Source organism: Scyliorhinus torazame, chromosome 16 (assembly GCF_047496885.1).
Source record: "Scyliorhinus torazame isolate Kashiwa2021f chromosome 16, sScyTor2.1, whole genome shotgun sequence".
In the NCBI taxonomy this organism is placed as follows: domain Eukaryota; kingdom Metazoa; phylum Chordata; class Chondrichthyes; order Carcharhiniformes; family Scyliorhinidae; genus Scyliorhinus; species Scyliorhinus torazame.
Window position 1 is genome coordinate 153,872,683 of NC_092722.1, and position 21,906 is coordinate 153,894,588.

General features: G+C 47.5%; 1 protein-coding gene across 2 annotated transcripts in view; it reads right to left on the reverse strand.

Moving 5' to 3' along the window:
- Positions 1-21,906, reverse strand: part of lhpp (phospholysine phosphohistidine inorganic pyrophosphate phosphatase) — a 228,782-nt gene that overhangs the window by 164,668 nt on the left and 42,208 nt on the right. Inside the window, exons 2-3 of one of the 2 annotated variants that reach the window (XM_072479264.1) lie at positions 18,397-18,541; positions 4,357-4,544 (exon numbers count right to left, since the gene is read on the reverse strand). In XM_072479264.1, the coding sequence (XP_072335365.1) occupies positions 4,357-4,544; positions 18,397-18,404 (196 nt within the window). In that variant the 5' untranslated portion in view covers positions 18,405-18,541. The remainder of the gene's footprint in view (positions 1-4,356; positions 4,545-18,396; positions 18,542-21,906) is intronic. The other variant, XM_072479263.1, reaches the window with a different exon arrangement.

Sequence of the window (21,906 nt, forward strand, 5' to 3'; positions counted from 1 at the left end):
TTGTCCACATTTGGCCCATATCCCTCTTTACCCACCTTGTCCACATAACTGTCTAACTGCTTTTTAAAAGACAAAATTGTACCTGCCTCTACCGCTGCCTCTGGCAGCTCGTTCCAGATGCTCATCACCCTCTGTGTGAGGAAATTTTCCCACTAGTCTCTTTTGTGTCTCTCCCCGCTCACCTTAAACCTTTGCCCTCTAGTTCTAGGCTCCTCTACCTTTGAGAAAAGATGTTGCCTCTGCGTACCTCCTGTCCACTCGCAAGATCTCCCCCACTAACCTCTCCCTTTCCATTCCCTCTGTCTTCTCCCTGTGAGCCCTGATGAAGATCAGCTCTCCCCTGATCACCGCCTTCAACGCCTCCCATACCACCCCCACTCGCACCTCCCCGTTGTCGGTGGCCTCCAAGTACCTTTCAATACACCCCCTCACCTTCCCACACACCACCTCATCAGCCAGCAGTCCCACATCCAGCCGCCACAGCGGGCGTTGGTCCCTCTCCTCTCCCAGCTCCAGTTCCACCCAGTGCGGGGCATGGTCCGAAACGGCTATGGCCGAATACTCCGTCCCCTCCACTCTCGGGATGAGCGCATTGCCCAGAACAAAGAAATCTATCCGGGAGTAAGCCTTATGCACGTGGGAGAAAAAAGAAAATTCCCTGGCCTGCGGTCTTGCAAACCTCCATGGGTCCACTCCCCCCATCTGATCCATGAACCCCTTAAGTACCTTGGCCGCCGCCGGACTCCTTCCCGTCCTTGATCTGGAGCAGTCCAGTGCTGGGTCCAGCACCGTGTTAAAGTCCCCTCCCATTATCAGTCCTCCTACCTCCAGGTCCGGAATGCGCCCCAACATGCGCTTCATAAATCCCGCATCATCCCAGTTCGGGGCGTATACATTTACCAACACCACCCACGTCCCTTGCAACCTACCACTCACCATCACATATCTCCCTCCATTATCCACTACGATAGTCTTGGCCTCAAATGACACATGCTTTCCCACCAGAATTGCCACCCCTCTATTTTTTGCGTCCAAACCCGAGTGAAATATCTGTCCTACCCATCCCTTTCTTAATCTGACCTGGTCCGCCACCTTCAGGTGTGTCTCTTGGAGCATTGCCAAGTCTGCCTTCAGTCCCTTGTCCGCGGCTCCCTCACTCTCCAGTCCCCCAGCGGGGGGACCCCCGTCCCAGCCACCTCTTCTGTGTCCTGTTCTCTTTCGGCCAGTGCAGCAGCAACCCCCCCCCGCCAAATTTCACTCCTTTCCGATGCAGCACCGCTTTGGCCCGGTTGAAACCCGCTCTCCGCTTAGCGACCTCCGCGCTCCAGTCCGGGTATATTCTGATCTCCGCATTGTCCCACTTGCTGCTCCGTTCCTTCATGGCCCATTTCAGGACCCTCTCTCTGTCCGTAAACCGATGAAATCTCACCACCATCGCCCTTGGCGGCTCTTTTGCCTTGGGCTTCCTCGCTAGCACTCGGTGCGCCCCATCCAGCTCCAGCAATCCCGGGGGGGCCTCCGCACCCATCAGCGTCCCGATCATTGTGCCCGCATATGCCGCGGCATCGGCCCCCTCCACTCCTTCTGGGAGACCCAGGATCCTCAAGTTGTTTCTCCTTGATCTGTTCTCCAGGTCTTCTAGTCTTCCCGCCCACATCTTGTGCATCGCCTCGTGCCGCTCCACTCTCTCCGCCAGGCCTACGAGCTCGTCGTCGTTCTCACTCACTTTTTCCTGGATCTTCACCTCTTGGGCTTTCTGGGTTGCTCCAAGTCTTTCCATCATTGCCAGTATAGGCGCCACCATCTCCTTACGCAGCTCCTCGAAGCAGCACTTGATGAACTCCTGCATCTCCTCTTTGTCCGTGGGCGCCACCATTTTGTTTTTTTCTTTTTCTTCTCCCGCTGCTCCAGGGCCGCTTTTTTCGCCGTTTCGCTGCGGGTCCGATCCATGCAGGTTTGTAGGGGTCCTTTCTCCTTCCTTCCCCACGGGTTGGTTTTTAAAAAAAGTGACGTTGGGGCTCCGTTAGCGGGCCCAAAAGTCCATTTTCGCGGGAGCTGCTGAATCGCGCGGCTTAGCTCCGCATCGCCGCAACCCGGATGTGTTGTTGCCTCTTTTGACCACTGGGTCAAAATCCTGCAATTTCTGATCGAAGAGCATTATGGAAGCACTGTCAGCACATTTAGTGCCCCGAAACAGCAGGCCCATTATCACCTTTTCAGGGCAATTAACAATTGGCAATAAATGCAGTCTTGCTAGCATCATCCACGTCCCCGAAACAAATCAAAAATGAATTACGGTCCAACATTGGTACAATCAAACAACCAAATGAGTCAGAGAATAGTGGGTCACAACAGAAATATTTGTTCCAAATGTCACCAGAGGTGGTCCAGATAATACTGAACATAACGAACCACGCTAAACTAATCATGAAAAGTTTTGAACCTAAATTTCTTACTGTGCAAATCTGGGTACTATGGTGTGCTTTCGGAATGTACACCTGGGATGTTCTACTCCAGCTCCATGCAAGCAGTTAGTATTTACTATGCTGCTTTCAGCTGACAGAAAAACCTGAACAACTTTGAGCAATATTTTCTTTCTCCTTAAATGTTAAAATTGCAAAAGCACTTCAAAATGTTTTGCATCCGAAGCTTAATATCCAGAGAACAATGAATGAGCTTGATACAAAGGCAAACCAACAGATGAGTTATAATAACTTTAAATAGTGAGTGGTGAATCGTTATAATGAACTGCTCAAGGAGGCAATTGAAGCGAAAAGCATCAATAATCTTACAAGGGGTGAAGAGTGGTGCTGAGGATTAAAGGATAGACGTTTGGTGAGAAAATCAATGGAGCTATGTCTTCTTGGGTGGATGGACTGAACTGGACTTTTGTGGCCATGCACATTCCCATGTCCCTGGTGTTTCACTTCTCTATGCATGCATATCTCTCCATCATTACTAGTTGGCAATTTCAGGTAAAGTTCTTGAGAAATTCCTGTTTTACTCCATAAGAAAATGAAAGGAGATCCAAGCTAAATTTACAAAGCCACTGTCCCCTCATAGTATCCTCTCTCCTGAAATTGTAAATTCTCCTCTTAAAGGACTGAATTGTGGCCATAACTTGTTGAGCAACTTATTGGGATAGATTTAAATAAGACCGAAAACAAGGGGCGGGATTCTCTCAGCCCACAAGGCTCGGCACAACATCGAGGGCCGAAGGGCCTTTTCTGTGCTGTACCAATCGGAGTGTGTGAACAAATATGCTTTTTTGCAATTCCATAGTAGACTGACTTCGTGGGGTAAATTTTCAGGTCTTGCCCACCACGGGAATTGTCACAGGTGGGATGGGCCTTTTAAAGGTCCGTTGACCTCAAGCTGGAATTTCCAGTCTCAGTGAAGGCGTGATCGGAAAATCCCACCCAAGCCTTTAGATACAGCATTTGATGATGAACTATCTTTCACAGCATTGAATGTTTTCATCCATTAAACAATCTTAAACACAATATTCCTAATTCACCAAGTTTCAGTATCTTCTTCATACCATTGACAATTCAACCCAAGAGGAAAATGTTAGGTAATCATTCTGAAAGGAGAATCATTTCAACTTTGTACCATATGATTTCTTTCCCTTTCAATTAGAAAAAGACTCACAAAACGCATTAATCTGTCTTTTCAGAACTCCCAGAACTATCAAGTAAGCTCACTTCAGAGCACAGGATCTACATCACAGAAACAGGACATTCAGCCCAAAAGGTCTATACTGGCGTTTATGCGTCTCACTCAAGCCTCCTCTCACCTTTTCTCATCTGAGTCTACTATCGTAACCCTCAGTCCCCTTCTCCTTTATATGCTAATCTAGTTTTGCCCTCAATACGTCCATATAATTCGTTTCAACCACTCGCTGTGGTAGCGAATTCCACATTCACACCAATCTGTGAGTGAAGACATTTTTATGGAATCACACTGGATTTCCTGGTCACTACCCCACATTCATGGCCACTGGTGCTCTACCCTACAAGAGAAATTATTCCCACTGTATCCACTCCAGCAAAAGCTTTAATAATGTTAAGGCCTCTATTCAGCCACCCCTTATAGCTTTCTTTTTTCAAGGGAGGAGGGAGCCCCCTTTCCTGAGATCTATAGCCACTCAACAGGAGTAGGCCAAATCTGCTGACTTTATTCAAATTAAATCAGGATTGATCTTGCCACAAAACAAACACTTAACCATTAAAAATGAGCAAAAACAAAAGCAGCATCAAATAATTTCATGGCAATAATATATGTTATTTGATAAGAACCATGCTGAGAACCAATAAATTCAGCGGTTGAAATTAACCAAAACATTCGAGCACTAACCATCATGTACAAGGAGATGTGGTCTAAGTCCACGTTCCTTCAAAATTTGACAAGCAGCAGGGGCAGGAGCAAAGACTTCACCGAGAGCGATATCAAACCCCAGGCTCTGCAACTTCGCCACAAACGTCTCCCGGGTGGCCTGAGTTTCATTGGTGCAAAAACGCACCTTTAAATTGGCCTCTTTGATTCTGTACCAGAAAGATTAAACCATTTTACATTAATTAATGCTCTAAATTAATGCTGCCATTTACTAGAGTTAAAAAAATGGAACCAGAGTTACAATTAACTTGCTTTGGGGTATTAATGCAAGATATCTTATGTCATCACTGTATTAGCACTCTTAACAATGCAGGAGAGACAAGAGAGGGGCTTTTCACAGTAACTTCATTGAAGCCTACTCGTGACAATAAGCGATTTTCATTCATTCATTTCAGAGAGCATTTTCTAATTTAATTTTAAATTTGTGTCTCGCTCGTAGATTATCAACAACTGAATAAAAATGGTGCAACTAGAAAATTATGCTGGTGAAATTTCTCGAAGTGTTTACACAACACGTTCCAAAAGTAGGTGCAACTACCATTCAACAGTACTATGTTCCAATGTCAACATTAAACTGAACAAAGAACTTGATTTATAATCTTTTAAAAATTCGACCATGGGATGTGGGCCAGCATTTTAGAACCCGGAGGGCTTTTAACAAGTCAACCACGATGCTTTGGATCTGGAGTCACATGTAGGCCAGATCAGGTGACGATGGCAGATTTCCTTCCCTAAATGGACATTAGTGAACCAGATGGGCTTTTATGACAATCGACGATGGTCGTCGTTAGACTTTTAATTCCAGGTTTTTATGGAGTTCAAATTTCATCATCTGCTGTGGTGGAATTCGAACCAGGGTCCCCACTGCATTACCAAAGGTCTCTGGATTACTAATCTGACTCCCCTCAGCAAGTACTATCTTTCATTCATTATTGCGCCAGGAATTGCATTTTCACATTAAAAACAAGAGAAAAGCAGAATATAGCAGACGCTGGAAATCTGAAATAAAAACCAAAAGTGGCAAAAACACTCAGTAGGTCTGGCAGATCAGCATCTGTAGAGCGAGAAACAGGAAAAGTGATGTAATGAGATAGGAGTATGGTGTGGGTGGGACAAGGACAGAAGGAAGCTCTGTGTTCGGGTGGACAACAAGGGATGAGTTAGTCATACAGGGCCGCAGGGAACTTTGATGTGGTAAGAAAATAAACAAAGGATGTGCCTCGAGAAGTGTGCCGCTGACTGAAAGTGAAAGTAAGAAGAAAAGGAGACAAAATGGAGGAGCAGAGATCGGGGTCTGAAATTGTTCAACTCAATGTGAAGTCCGGAAGGCAATAAGTGCCTCATTTAAAGCTGAGGTGTTGTTCCTTGGGTTTGCATTGACCTTCACTGAGAAAGTGCAGTAGGCAGAGGCAGATATGCCAGGGTGAGGAGAAGGTGAAGAATTAAAGTGACAGGCCACCTGAAGCTTGGGTTCATTCTTGCAAACAGAATTGAGGTGTTTCGCAAAGCCCTCATCCAATCTGCATTTTGACTCCCTGCACGAGCAGGATCTGGCACCAATACGGTTAACAATTTACTGGTAATAGAATTGAGGGAGGACGGAGGGAGAGAGAAAGGGGTTGAGAGAGAGAGAGAGAGAGGGAGGGTGGGGGTCCTCCCACCGAGTGGGACTGGAACATGGAATGTTCCATATGTCCTATAAAAAGACAGGAATATAATTGACCCATGTGGGTGCCCACAGCAACAACTTTTATTTGGAGGAAATGGGATGGGTTAAGAGAGAGGTTGTTCAATGAGAGAACAAGTTCAGACAGACGAAGGAGGGTGATCGTCGACGGTTAGGTGTCCGTTCAAGGTGGAAGCAGACAGCCCACACACTGTCCTGCTGGGGAATGGAGGTGTAGAGACATCTGTGTTGTAGAGGAGACGGTGAGGAGGAAGAAACTGAGAACTGTTAAAGTGATGGAGGTCATCAGGAGCGTCATGGGTGTGAGGAAGGACAGACTGGACAAGAGGAGAAAAAATAGTCAAGCTAGGAAGAAACCATGGGTTGGATTTTACTGCTCCTCAATGCGTGTTTCTGCCAGGAGCACGTAAAATATGACGAAGCCCACTGCCTACACGTTCATCCTATGACCACGTCCCCATAAAACTGTAGGTGAGCGGGAGCCAAAAACAATGGCCGTTTTTGAGAAAATAATTCATAGCATCATAGAATCTCTACAGTACAGAAGGAGGCCATTCGACCCATCGTGTCTGCACTGGCCCTTGACTGATAGAGCACCCTGCCTAGACCCAATCCCCCGCTCCTATCCCCGGAACCCCACCTAACCCTTTTGGCAATATTAGCATGCCCAATTCACCTAACCTGCCCATCTTTGGACTATGGGAGGAAACCGGAGCATCCAGAGGAAACCCACACAGACACGGGGGGAAAGTGCAAACTCCACACAGACTATTACCGGAAGACGGAATCGAACCCAGGTCCCTAGCGCTGTGAGGCAGCAGTGCTAACCAATTAACAGGCATTTGAGCTTATTACCAAACCAATTGACGTGAATATTGCCTTTCCCATGCCATAATATATTATTTGGGGAAACAGGCGGAAAGTAATTTTTAATTAATTTCATGGGAAAAGTAGGAAAGAAGGGGGCCACTTCATTCGGGAGGTGTGTGGGGGCGGGGAGGCAGGGTGGTGGTTCACCTGTACTCACTGAGGGCAACCACCCCCCCTTTTTCCCTCCCTGCACATCCTCCAAAACTTAAACTACTGAACGGACTACAGAAGATACAAAATGGATGCCGCCTGATATAAAATGGACTCTGTCAATGTTCTTGACCCTATGTTATTATCAGTGTCTGCTGCTGAAGTAGTAAAGCTTTCTGCAAAACAAGTGATCCACAACCAGATGCATCCAGAGAGACAATGAGCCATTGGCAACCTTTGCCCAATGTCTGTATTCTTAGCTACTTGTAACTGACAAAAGGGCCCCAAATTGAGGAACTAGCAAGGAATGAGGAAGGACATGTTCAACGTGGCTGGACTATTGACCACATGACTTTATGTAACCGTTATCTATGTAAAGAATTGATCGGGTACGGCAAACTGCCAATTAGAGGCTATAGGAGCTAACTTGTAGCCATTTATGGCATTGAAGATGCATGTTATGAATTGTGACACAAACAGAATCGATTGGGTATATGTAAATGCGAATGTAAACTAATTCTGCTTTCCTTCTGTACATTAACACGGGTGCGACCTCAGCTCAGGCGAGAAAAGGTGCTGCACAGACCGTGGGGGTCAAAGGCCTTTTCTCCCAGAACTCTTAAATTGCTTCTTTACTCATTCAAAGGTCTATTCGTGAATATTTTCACCTACAGTATGGCGTAGTTGGCAGGATGTCATGGAACTGAGCAGTCGTTCGGTTCAGTGAACGGGGTAAGTAGTCAAACTTTGACCACAGAAATTAGAGACACTCGGCAAGACAACTGATCAGGGACGTGGCACCGGAAGAACCAAAATAGCAGACAGACTACGTGAGTGAGAGAACTGACCTAACTGGTATAACTTAATGTGATACAGCCGCGTTGAGAATTAATGTATGAGATTGTTTACAGGTGCGAGAGGTGATTGATGGAGGTATGTTAAAGAACGATGTTGTGAGGCCCTGATCAGATAAACAGGCATCGGAGAGAAAAGGGGGGTGATGTGGAACCCGCCCGTGGAGGCAAGAGTTACACGTCCTTCTCGGGAACGGAGGAGGACGCTGCCGGAACCTCTGAGAACCTCGCCATGAGTACTATAAGAAGTTTGTGTATTCTTGGTAGGAAAGAATAGGGGGACTGTCTAGATATATACATTCTCCAATCACACAGTGATGGTAGGTAAATTAATAATGGCGGCGAAAGAAATTAAAAGGGGGTCCCCGGGCTCCCTGATAAACTCTTATATGACAGACCGGCAGTCGTTAATTAAAAAGATGCAGAAGGACGGCTGGGACTGTAGCCACCTGAGTTGGCCACTTCCCGACTTAAAATGGAGAACAGCAAAGGCTGAAGGGAAATTCAGCCAACACAGGCAAAAACTAGCAGGCGCAAGTTACTGTGTATTTGACTTTGCAGAAACCCAGACAGCATCGATACAAGCAGCCATCTGCATAGTAATGAGCAATCCCCAGGTACAATCGAAACATTTAAGGTAAACAAAGCCAAGCCAGACTCCTCGGCGCCAGCAGGAGCCAACACAAAAGAGGTTAACGGACACGTAAAGACCGCCCAACGATTAGGGAACAGCTCCAGGATTGGAGAAATCAAACCAAGTGATTGGAACAAAGTCCAATCACTTGAAACCAGGTATGGGGCCCGTCCCGAAAGGCGGGAAGCCCTGGGGACTATAAAGTAAAGCCCCCAAGTTCAAATCGTCCTTCTTGACAGGGTCACTCAGCAACGCGAAGCAACCCTTGACAGTGACCTGTCCGGCGGCCTCCAAGAATGCAAGTTTCAAGTCAACGCTCGCTATGAGATAGGCGCTCCTAGCTACCAGTCCATGCCAGCTTTGAATCCCGCAGACTCAGAACCCGAACGAAAGGCCATTTGTTCCCCTGACCTGGTGGGCCAGTCCGAAGCTAAGTATTGACCTGTTAGTGATAGAAACAGCTTAGAAAGTAGAGTTTATGCATGAGTAGCGATTTACTGTGTATAATAAATGTGCTTTGATTTGAATCTTACCATTGGTGCATTGAGTTATTGATCATTACTTGAACTTGAACCTCGTGGCAGTACCATAAAGATACCTGGCGACATCCTGACGGGACCCGATCTAGAAGTGGCTTAACCACTCCTGGAGAACCCAAAAATTTGAATTAGGAATCTAATTGGGAACAGGAAAACAGGAAAGTGTTCAAGCAGTTCTGATCAATCCTCATAATTCGGAAGTGTGTTAAATGCATGCGTAACTAACAGGGCGATAAGGTAAACAGATAGATTTTTTTGTTGCGACAAAACTGTCGGGAGTTTGTATTTCGGAAAATAGCGAAAGCCGTACCCGTAATTACAGCACCGCCTCAATCCCCTCGTTCCAAATTTAAGAAAACATTCAGATAGGAAAGATGGCAATGCAGGCAATGCAATGCCTCATGAACCCAGAAGAATTTGTGGTCGCAGCGACCAGCAGTAGAGTTGGACAGTGTCCCGTTTGGGAAGAGGAAATCAGAAAGTACCTCAAAAGGGAAAGGATAGCCCTTTTGGAGCGAATTCCGTGAAAATGAGGAAACAGGTCCCGGGAGTATAGGACATACTTAGTGGGAGAACCTGAGCGAGATCCACAAAAAGAGCTTAGGGAAAGCTCGCAAGCCGATGGCAATCGTGTCCTGTTTGGCACAATTGCGAGACACAGAGGAGGTCGTTAGGACGCTCCGGAAAGAGATAGAAGGCATACATCGAATGAGCAAGGTCGATGTCAGTGAGTAGAGAAAGAGAACATAGAGTTAAGGAGGAAGTTAGCAGCAAAAGACGGAGAGGTGGATGATGCCAAGGGGGCACACCAGTCTTGTCTGGCGCACTTAAGCAGCTTCCAATTCCAGTACAAAAAGGTCTATCAGGACACGCAAGGTGCAGTCCTGGTACGAGAGGAAACCGAGAAGCAGGTACAGGCATTGCAGGGGCAGTGTAGTGACCTGAAGGCAGCTTTAAGAGCACTTCATGCTGCCACCACGGAGCAAAGACAAAGCTCATTAGATCACGCGATCGGGTATAACAGGGGTGACCCCGTAGATGGCCTCAATAAGTGCAGGCAAAAGAAAACCGAGCACCCCACAGCGTTTGCTGGACGCTTGTGGATCCATTTCGCAGCAGTTTTCGGAGACTTAGACCGTGCCCATTTGTCCCCAGACAACATGGCCAAATCTTTATCTTAGCTCCCATGCCACAGAAACAGGACAAAAAGCTTGTGCGAATGATGACCCCTCAGAGGAGGCTCATACTGAGAAATGGGTTGTAAAAAGATTGTCCTGCACCTGGGAGCAATCTGTTCAAAACAAACCCACGAATAAAAATCATGAAGAACAGCAGGCAGAAGCAGACATATAAGCAGTAAAAGCACACCAGAACCCCGCATGGGTAAATGAAGGCAGGAGCAGCCCCCCACAGAAACCACAGGAGTGTTACAACTGTGGCCATTTAGGACACTTTGCAAGAGAATGCAATGCCCCACGAAAGCCACAGAGAACCCAGCAGACAGGCACTCTAAATAAGAACAGGACAAAACCAATACATAGCGTTAGCACCCGTTCAGATCAGACGGACCTGAACGGACTCCCCCAGTTGGGTCTGCGACATCCTTTGGGATAGGTCCGGCCGACCAGTAGTTGCAGCAAAGATACAGGGACAGCCCATCGAGTTTCTCTGGGACACAGGAGGGTCCCGCACCACAATCAATTCCTCCACCATGTTTCAAAAGGACACGTGGCCCCCTACAGCCACCATCACCCTCAGCGGCTTTACAGGCCACTCACAGCAGGGACACATCACAGCCCCTGTACCCATTCAAATCGGCAACATCACCACCAAGCACCCCATAGGTTTCGTCGATCTACCCCACACAGCAGAACACATTTTAGGCATAGATTTTATGAATTCCCACAACCTATCCTTTGATCCAGTCAATCAATGTGTCTGGAAAATGGCAAAATCCCCAAGAGCCCCCGCAACGCACACCATAGGAGAATATGCAAACAAGATTAGCGCAGTAGGCGAATTTTGGTTGGACCCGACTACGATTAGCACGGACAAGCAGGTTAGGGCAGTTTTGCAAAAGAACAGGATAGCATTCGCGACCCACAAACACGACTGTGGCCGGATGACTGGTTCAGTACAAATCACAGGACCTGACCCTAGACCCCAAAAGCAATATGGATTTCCCCAAGAGGCAGAGGGAGAAATCGCAAAAGTTATCGACAGCGTATTAGAGCAGGGCGTACTCAGATTAGTAGCCTCCACTAATAATGCCCCGATTTGGCCAGTAAGAAAGCTCGATGGATCATGGCGACTGACCATCGATTACCAGGAACTCAACAAAGTCACCCCCGCAGCAGCCCCCACGGTAGCCACAAGTCCCAAGACCATGCTCAGACAGGGACTCAATTCACGCTACTTCACGGTTTTGGATGTCAGTAATGGATTCTGGTCCATTCCATTGACAAAGGTGTGCCAGTACAAATTTGCCTTCATGTTTAAAAATCAGCAGTACACGTGGACATGCCTGCCACAAGGATTCCACAACTCCCCTCCATTTTCCACCGACAGCTGGCAAATGGATTGTCAAAATTTTCTCACCCCGAATGTCTGGTCCAGTATGTGGACGACATACTATTGCAGACAGACACCAAGGAAGAGCACATCAAGCTTCTGTCCGAACTCCTGGAACTCCTAGTTCCACGAGTGGAACAGAAAATTGGTTGTAAAGTTAACCCCAAAAAGGCCCAGATTTTGGAAAACAAGGTGATATATTTGGGTACAATTATCACACATGGTAAACGCGAGATCGAGCATAAAAGGATTGACTCGACTGCCAAATTGCCCCTTCCCCAGAACGTTTCAGCCCTCCGGTCGTTTTTAGGACTGGTTGGCTACTGCCGAAACCACATGGATGGTTTCGCAGCAAGGCAGCACCCCTCTCAGACCGCCTAAAGAAGGGAGCCCCTTGGGAATGGCTTCCGCAGCATACGGATGCTGTGGACTCGTTGAAAAGAGCACTCAGTGCAGCTCCCGCACTACAAGTTCCAGACCCGCTTTCCCCTTACGCTATAGAGGTAGCAAGCACAGACCGCAACTTTCGGCCATGCTCCTTCAGGAACGGCACGAACAGTTAAGGCCCCTGGCTTAAGCCTCCAGAGTATTAGATGCTGTGGAGCAGGGATTTTCAGCCTGTAAGAGGCACCTGCTCGCAGTTTTTTGGGCAGTACAGTATTTTTCATACATAACCGGACTAAACCCCATCACAATCCTCACAGAACAGACCCCCACCCAACCTTTACTTGACGGACGACTCAAGGACGGTACAGTCAGTCAAATAAGAGCAGCTAGATGGACCCTTCTTTTGCAGGGACAGGACATCACTGTTAAAAGGACCAAGACCCACACCTTCTTAGCAGATAACCTACAGTGCCCAGGCACCCCCCCATGAATGTGAACTCATCTCACCACACCACAACACAGGCCCCTTTATTGCAAAAACACCCCCAGAAAGATAGGTAATTCAACCCAGAGCCCCAAGCACACAGACATGTACGAACACATAAGAATATATGTGGATGGATCTTCCACAATATTAGAAGGGAAGCGCATAACAGGATGCGGCATTTATGTTGAGGACGCGCAGGGACGCGCCCGAGAAGAAATTGCAATAAAACTTCCAGGACACTTAGGCACACAGGCGGCAGAGCTTGTGGCCATCGCATACATAGTGGAACACCCAGATTCCTTCCCCAACCCAGCAGACATACATTCGGACAGCCTCTATGTCTGAAACAGCCTTACGGAATTCCTACCCCTGTGGAAAGCAAGAGGATTTGTTTCCGCAGACGGAAAACCCCTCCCCTCAGCCCCATTGCTCCGTCACATTTTAGAAAGAACACAGAACAGGATCTTTGGAATCATCAAAGTTCATAGTCACCATCGTTCCTCCCCCCCTGGAAATGTAAAGGCCGACACATTGGCAAAAGCAGGTTCCAGGCACGGATATTTTTGGACACCCCCCGAGAGCGCACCAGTGAATGCAGTTCAGGTCTCGCAGACTAATATCGAGGATTTAGTGCAGGCCCAGAAGCAGGATAGCAATCTCAGGGAGATTTTGAAAGGAAAATTTACGGCACCCTATGATAGGTTTAGAAATGCACTGACCACACATGACGGTGTGGTGTTAAAAGACACCCTTTATGTGGTTCCTGAACAGGACAGGAACCAACTGATTTGTTTATTCCATGACAGTCATGGACATCAGGGAATCGATCCCACTACAGCCCACCTCATGCAGCTCTGTTTGTGGCCGAGTTTGAAAGAAGATGTAACTCACTACGTTGAGAATTGCCTTATCTGTGCCCAGAACAATCCGGACAGATATGCCAAAAACGCTCAGCTTAGTCACACCTGACCCGTTAACGGCCCCTGGACTAACCTCCAGATTGATTATATTGGACCATTTCCCCCTTGCAGGAATGGTTATAAGTATGCACTCGTGGCGATAGGCACGTTTACAAAATGGGTGGAAGCATTCCCATCCAGAACGAACACTGCAAAGACCACAGCCAAGATTTTAACCCACCACATCTTTACGAGATGGGGACTCCCCCACAGCATTGAATCCGACCAAGGTTCCCATTTTACGGGATGTGTCATGAAGAACGTCCTCACGATATTTGGCATTACCCAAAAATCCCACATTGCATACCACCCCCAGTCGAGTGGTATCGTGGAGCGCATGAATCGGACCCTAAAAGCTACCCTCCGAAAAATGGTCCAGCAAAACAACACCACTTGGGGTTCAGTCCTCCCTTTTGCGCTGATGTTTTTGAGAAATACGGTTTCTACATCCACAGGTTACACCCCACACACTCTCATGACCGGACGCCCCATGAAAGGCACAGAATTTTTATTAGGATTAGATTTGACCAACCCCGAAGTGACAGCCCTCACACACGAGAAAGCAGTAGAACAATTAGTGGCGAATGTTAAAACGGCTCAGCTAGCAGCCGCAGCGAAATTGGGCACAAGAAAGAAACAGAGCAAGGCCTGTTTCGATAAGACAGTGCATGTGACTGAGTTCAGTGTAGGACAGCAAGTCATGCTCTCCGTATACAACCCCAGCACATTCCTGTCACCTAAATATTCTGGTCCGTACTCCATTGCGGACAAAGTAAGCCCTTCCGTCTACAAAATAAAGTACCTCAATGGAAAGACTGCGTGGTTCCATACCAACCAGCTTAAGGCATATGGAACACAGTCTAACCACGCACACCACGTCATGCTCGATGCAGCACACCACACCCCGCCCACAGCCAACGTAACCCTACCATCCCCCAACGCGTCCAGCCCAGCCACGGACACAACCTCGACTCCACCCCCGAAATATACACTCCACCCCGGAACGCCCACAGACTGCAGCAGTAGCGACAGCGACTGTGACTCAGACAATAGCCACAGTCGCCTCCCTACTATCCCCATGCAACAGGACCCACACCCAGCGAATCTGACCACGATTCGAGTGATCCCTTCATGATCACTTTCCTAAACAAACCCTGATATGGAGATGCCGGCGTTGGACTAGGGTGAGCACAGTAAGAAGTCTTACAACACCAGGTTAAAGTCCAACAGGTTTGTTTCGATATCACTAGCTTTCGGAGCACTGCTCCTTCCTCAGCTGCATGAAGAGGTATGCAAACCCCACCACCGCCCACCGACCTACAATGACGCCCCCGATTCCGTCCCCACAGAACTAGACACCACCTTTTGGCACCGAGATAACTCATACAGACTCGTCCGGAATGACGAGAGGGATCCCAAATCACACCATGCAGCCCTATCCGCCCTGATACACTCGAGAGTTTGGCATCCGGGAGAAGATGATGACTTTGAGTCTGACTCCCAAAGCGATAACCCCTTTGCGACCCTGTTCGCAACTGATAACTGAGGTGTCCAGATGATGTTTTAAAAAGGAACCGCTTGGGAGAAAATGGTGTCCTTTCTGATGGAACCTGCAGCATGTTTAATGTTGTTTGTTAGTGTTATTGTTAAGTTTTGTTTGTGAATTTTTTTCCACGGCCCCACGCCTTATTTTTTGGCCGAAACCTCTGAGAACTTGTCAGCACGCTCATCAGCAGAAACCTCTGAGAGTTTGCCAGACCCCCGTTTGTAACTGCCCATCTGGTTCGAAGGATGAACCAATACGGCAACCCCCCACGATGACTACATTTCTTGCCCGTTCTTGTCGGTTGCTCAGGCAGTGGAGAAACGGCATTGGGACCCGCCCTGCCTGGGAACCCCCCTCTGGTCAGCTACGCTCGGGTAGAGCACACATGGCATTGGTCGCCGTCCTACCCGGGGATTCCATCCAAATCTTACCCGTCGCGGCCCATACGCACCTCATTTCGGCAATTTTCGTTCAAAAAGTTTTTTGTTTTGTTTCAGGCGACCCTTAGGTTGCCAACCCTTTGCAATTTACATCCTGAAACATTTGGATGGTAAATCGCACAGCCTGCGAGACGGCTCGCACTGTTTCAGTATTTGTAAGTGTGTCTTGTCCTGAAATTCGGTTTTTGGACAAGAAAATGAGGGAGTCACACATAGTGACCAATTATAAAGGGAGTAATTGGCACTAAAGGACAGACAGGCTATCATACGAGATATTAAAACAAGGTATTAAAACGAGATATTAAAACAAGGTAGTGACAGACACTATGCTTGATTCCACAGAACTCCAGAAGCTCCAGGAACAGAAGAGAAGAGAAGAGAAAGAAGACGAAGCACGAGGACATCCTCCGTGTTGCTCATCACCCTAATGAACATTTGGTTGCGCGCGAACGCGAACCCCCTGACCCCAACCCCCCCCCCCCAGCTGTTAATGATTCACTTCCCCATAGTACCCAGAGCCCAGTCACAAGCGACATCACACCATCTTGGTGTGACAGGTTTATAACCCGGTACTCCCTGTCCTACTTAATAGAATCCCTACTAGTATTGGCGATACTCTGCAGCATCGTGCAGACTATTCGTCTGAGAAAATGGAGAAGGAGAGCCTACCGAGCTCGCACCCCGGTATATAGGATAAGAGCCCCTATTTTTGGTTATGACCAGACCCCCGACCCCCGCGATCTATAATAAAGAACATTCGTTTGCGGGTTTTTTTTGTGAATAAAGAAATGTGTTTCATGAGCGATTGTACAATCGTGAGCTTGACAGCCAAGCCAGGAAAAATGTGAATAATGCTGCCATGATTTTGTGTGTATTGTTTAAGAAGTTAGTATGATTGAATGTTTGAGTAAGTGTAGTTTATTAAGGACAGTTAGAAATACCATTTTTCTTATTTTGTAATGCATGTCCCTGTTTTGACATAGCGTCACTTAGAATTGTCAGTTAAAATTTTCTTGCATAGTTATGGTCAGTGTAGAGGCCATAGGAGAGTGCTCGCCGGGTCAGGGAATGAAGACAACGCAGTTATGTGATCCTTCACGCTTCGCGTTAGGATCACCAGGAGGGAGTGTAGCCACCTGAGTTGGCCACTTCCTGACTTAAAATGGAGAACAGCAAAGGCCAACACAGGCAAAAACTAGCAGGCGCAAGTTACTGTGTATTAGACTCTGCAGAAACCCAGACAGCATCGATACAAGCAGCCATCTGCATAGTAATGAGCGATCCCCGGGTACAATCGAAACATTTAAGGTAAACAAAGCCAAGCTAGACTTCTCGGCGCCAGCAGGAGCCAACACAAAAGAGGTTAACGGACACTTAAAGACCGCCCAACGATCAGGGAACCGCTCCAGTATTGGAGAAATCGAACCAAGCGATTGGAACGAAGTCCAATCACTTGAAACAGGTACGGGGTCTGCCCCGAAAGGCGGGAAGCGCTGGGGACTATAAAGTAAAGCCCCCATGTTCAAATCGTTCTTCTTGACAGGGTCACTCAGCAACGCGAAGCAACCCTTGACAGTGACCTGTCCGGCGGCCTCCAAGAACGTAAGTTTCAAGTCAACGCTCGCTACGAGATAGGCGCTCCTAGCTACCAGTCCATACCAGCTTTGAATCCAGCAGACTCAGAACCCGAACGAAAGGCCATTTGTTCCCCTGACCTGGCCAGTCCGAAGCTAAGTATTGACCTGTTAGTGATAGAAGCAGCTTAGAAAGTATGGTTTATGCATGAGTAGCGATTTACTGTGTATAATAAATGTGCTTTGATTTGAATCTTACTAATTGGTGCATTGAGTTATTGTTCATTACTTGAACTTGAACCTCGTGGCAGTATCATAAAGATATCTGGCGACTCTAAAACAGAGCCAATTGAACCAACCAAAAGTTAGCAACAAGATGTATCACATACTTTGCAACTCCAGAGAGATTGGTTGACAAAACAAACTAAAGACAAGATCAAGAAAACAGGGGTACTTTTGGTTCATCAATTGGCGGGACTAATAGAACAAGTAAATGTGGTAAAACAGAAGAAGACAGAACTAGAGACGAGAGTGAAATGTCAAACAAAAATCATAAAGGAATTAGAGTATAAATTGCATGAGGGGGGAAGAATGGGGCTGTGTCCAGACACGACCTCCCTGCCCCCATATGATAGTGTAGAACCAATTGCCCCTCTTAGTGAGGAGACTGAGGAGACGGTTGATGTGGCACCAGTGAGCCATGGGAATAACTTGGCAAACCCGACCACCAGTTACAAACCATTCACCCTGGGAGAAAGACAACAGATTATGACCGTCCTGGGAAAACTTCAGCCCCGAAGCCAGAATGTAAATTTTTGGACGGAACTCAATGCCGTCTGGGTGGGTCACCAACTGCACTTAAGAGACATTCACCAGCTAGGGGCAGCACGGTAGCCTTGTGGCTAGCACAATTGCTTCACAGCTCCAGGGTCCCAGGTTCGATTCCAGCTTGGGTCACTGTCTGTGCGGAGTCTGCACATCCTCCCCGTGTGTGCGTGGGTTTCCTCCGGGTGCTCCGGTTTCCTCCCACAGTCCAAAGATGTGCAGGTTAGGTGGATTGGCCATGATAAATTACCCTTAGTGTCCAAAATTGTCCTTAGTGTTGGGTGGGGTTACTGGGTTATGGGGATAGGATGGAGGTGTTGATATTGGGTAGGGTGCTCTTTCCAAGAGCCGGTGCAGACTCGATGGGCTGAATGGCCTCCTTCTGCACTGTAAATTCTCTGAAATTCTATGATAGTAAGGGCAGCATGTCTGGCGGACAAGTGGTCTTTTTCGCGGTGGGAGCAATAGGGCCACTTACCGTCCCATGCCCTCAAGCGGGTCATATCCGTAGGCGAATAGTGATTCGGGCAATTGGCTCAGGATTCTGCACTGATTGGAGAGACCTGTTACTTTAGGCTCATCACTCGGCTACGGGCTCCTTAGTTCCCTGTCGTTGGGAGGATCTGCGGGGGTGATCAGTGTGAAAATTAGGAATTATCTTATTTGCGGCCTGACCATCCTGGGCGATAATACTCGAAAGGGATTAGAGGCCATTAACCGGGAGTTGTCGGAGTTGAGATTGTACACCAAGCAAACCCGTTATGCAGTAGACTATCAACTAGCCCAGCAAGGGGGAGTATGTACCGTCGTGGGGGATAAATGTATGACCCATGTTTACAGATCAGTCTTACAATATCACGGAAGCTATTGACGCAATAAAAAAACAACTCAATGACTTTAAACAAGGCCCCAGGGGGCGGGGATGGCTGGTTCCATTGGCCTTTTGGAGGAGGATGGGGAACATGGATCATGTATTCACTGATAATAGTTGCTGTTATGCGTTTGCTTTTTTGCTGTCTTATAAACATAGTAAAGCTATGTTGTGCTAAGATAATGAGACAGGTCCTACCAGCCGCACCCGTGCAGAACAAGGACATCTACGATGAATTACTACCACAAAGAGACCCCTCCGACGTGCCTGTCCCCCGTATCAACAACCATGACGTCCCGGACGGGGAAATATCGAGATGGATGTGAATTGCCCAACTGGAGATGTGGTCAGCTTGGGACATCGGGATGTCCAAAGACCAATAGGGGGGACTGAAGAGGTAGAATTCCGAACAGACTACAGAAGATACAAAATGGATGCCGCCTGATATAAAATGGACTCTGTCAATGTTCTTGACCCTATGTTATTATCAGTGTCTGCTGCTGAAGTAGTAAAGCTTTCTGCAAAACAAGTGATCCACAACCAGATGCATCCAGAGAGACAATGAGCCATTGGCAACCTTTGCCCAATGTCTGTATTCTTAGCTACTTGTAACTGACAAAAGGGCCCCAAATTGAGGAACTAGCAAGGAATGAGGAAGGACATGTTCAACGTGGCTGGACTATTGACCACATGACTTTATGTAACTGTTATCTATGTAATGAATTGATCGGGTAAGGCAAACTGCCATTAGAGGCTATAGGAGCTAACTTGTAGACATTTATGGCATTGAAGATGCATGTTATGAATTGTGCGCAAACAGAATCGATTGGGTATATGTAAATGCAAATGTAAACTAATTCCGCTTTCCTTCTGCATATTAACCCAGTGCGACCTCAGCTCAGGCAAGAAAAGGTGCTGCACGAACTGTGGGGGTCAAAGGCCTTTTCTCCCAGAGCTCTGAAAATTAATAAATTGCTTCTTTTCTCACTCAAAGGTCTATTTGTGAATATTTTCACCGACACTACCACCACCCATTCAAAGCTGAGTCTTACCTGGGGTCTGCTTGCAGCCCCTTCAAAGGGTAACATCAAGCGCCCTTAAACAGTGATACAATATTGCCACAAAAATAGCAGTGTGTCTAACAGAATCTGTGGAGAGCGAAGGGAGCTAACGTTTTGAGTCTAGATGACGCTTTGTCAAAGCCAGTATTGCCAAATGTCCAACTAAGTATTTACCAAAGAGCTTGAATTTAGCAATGGTGTTTGTTATTCCTATCAACTGGATTGAAGCCAGCTTGGGTGCTACATGCAAGTTGTAACCCAACAAGCACATTGCTTTTACCTTAAGAATTATTTCAAATCAGCAAATGCTGAGTGGTTCCTCTGAGCAATTATATTGCACAATAAGTATTTACCAAAATGGAGGTGTGGCGCCATTATTCGACATTCCATTACTGCCACAAGCCAATTGAAATGTTGGCAATTCTCATCCCTAATTAGTTCAATACTTTTAAAATACACAAAGCCACAACGATACAATTAAAAAACATTAAACCGATAAACTTCCGGTGGCAGCCATGGAGTAAACGGTCGCACATTCAGCAGCTCTCGCCCTCAGTGATTTTTTTTAATGGTGTTTAACCCGGATTTTTCAGAAAATTTCTCAACATAAGTTGATCGAAGGGAGAGGAAAAGGAGGTGACCCTCAATTTATGGAATCGTGTCCAAATAAGAGTCGAAAAAGGACAAACCAAAAGATGAGTGAAAGTGGAGTTTGGGCTCCTTTCCACAGGAAAGGCGGAGGGCCAGCTGAGGAGGGTAAAAGGGACAATATATGGACATGGGGAGAAAGCTAGCAGGATGCTGGCACATCAGCTGAGGAAACAAGAGGCTGCGAGAGAAATAGGGAAAATAAAGGATTTGAGGGGGAAGACGGTGACGGACCTGGGGTTGGTGAATGAAGTGTTCCGGGAATTTTGTAGCCAACTGTACGAGTCGGAACCCCCGGATGGGGAGGAGGGCATGAATCAATCCCTGGGGAGGCTCGAGTCCCCGAAGGTAAATGAGGAGCTGGTGGAGGTCCTGGGGGGGCCGATTGGGCTTGGGGAGGTGATAGAAGGACTGGGGGCGATGCAATCGGGTAAAGCCCCCGGGACCTGATGGGGTCCCAGTGGAATTTTTATCAGAAGTTCTCTGGGTTACTAGGTCCGCTTCTGGTTAAGGCTTTCAACAAGTCCAAGGAGCTAGGAGTACTCCCCCCAACATTGTCACAGGCATCAATTTCTCTCATCCTGAAGCGGGACAAGGATCCGGAGCGCTGTGGATCGTACAGGCGAATCTCCCTCTTGAATGTAGATGACAAATTATTGGTAAAGATCCTGGCCACTCGAACAGAGGATTGTGTCCCGGAGATAACTGGGGAGGATCAGACGGGATTTGTAAAGGGCAGGCACCTGACATCCAACATTAGACGGCTTCTTAATGTAATTATGATGCCAGCGGAGGGGCGCGAGGCTGAGGTGGCAGTTGCCATGGATGCGGAGAAGGCTTTCGACCGAGTGGAGTGGAAGTATCTATGGGATATTTTAGACGGGTTTGGGTTTGGATTTGTGGAGTGGGTCCGGCTACTGTACCAGCCCCAGTGGCAAATGTAAGAACTAACCGAGTTCGGTCAGAATACTTTAGTCTTTGTCGGGGGACAAGGCAGGGATGCCCGCTCTCCCCATTACTGTTTGCTATGGCCATAGAACCTTTAGCAATGGCTCCGAGAGCAGCGAATACCTGGAGGGGAATAGTGAGAGGGGGGGTGGAGCACAGGGTCTCTCTCTCTATGCGGACGATTTGCTGCTTTATATCACGGACCCGGTGGGGGTGGGGGGGATGACCGAAATCATGGAGGTATTAGGAGAATTTGGGCGATTTTCAGGCTATAAGTTAAACATGAGAAAAAGCGAGATGTTCGTGATTCAGGCACGGGGGCAGGAAAGGAGGCTAAAGGGGCTACCTTTTAAAGTGGTTGGAAAGAGTTTTAGGTATCTGGGGATTCAAGTGGCCAGGGATTGGGGGCAGCTTCACAAGTTAAATTTGGGCAAAGCAGTGGATCAAATGAGAAGGGATT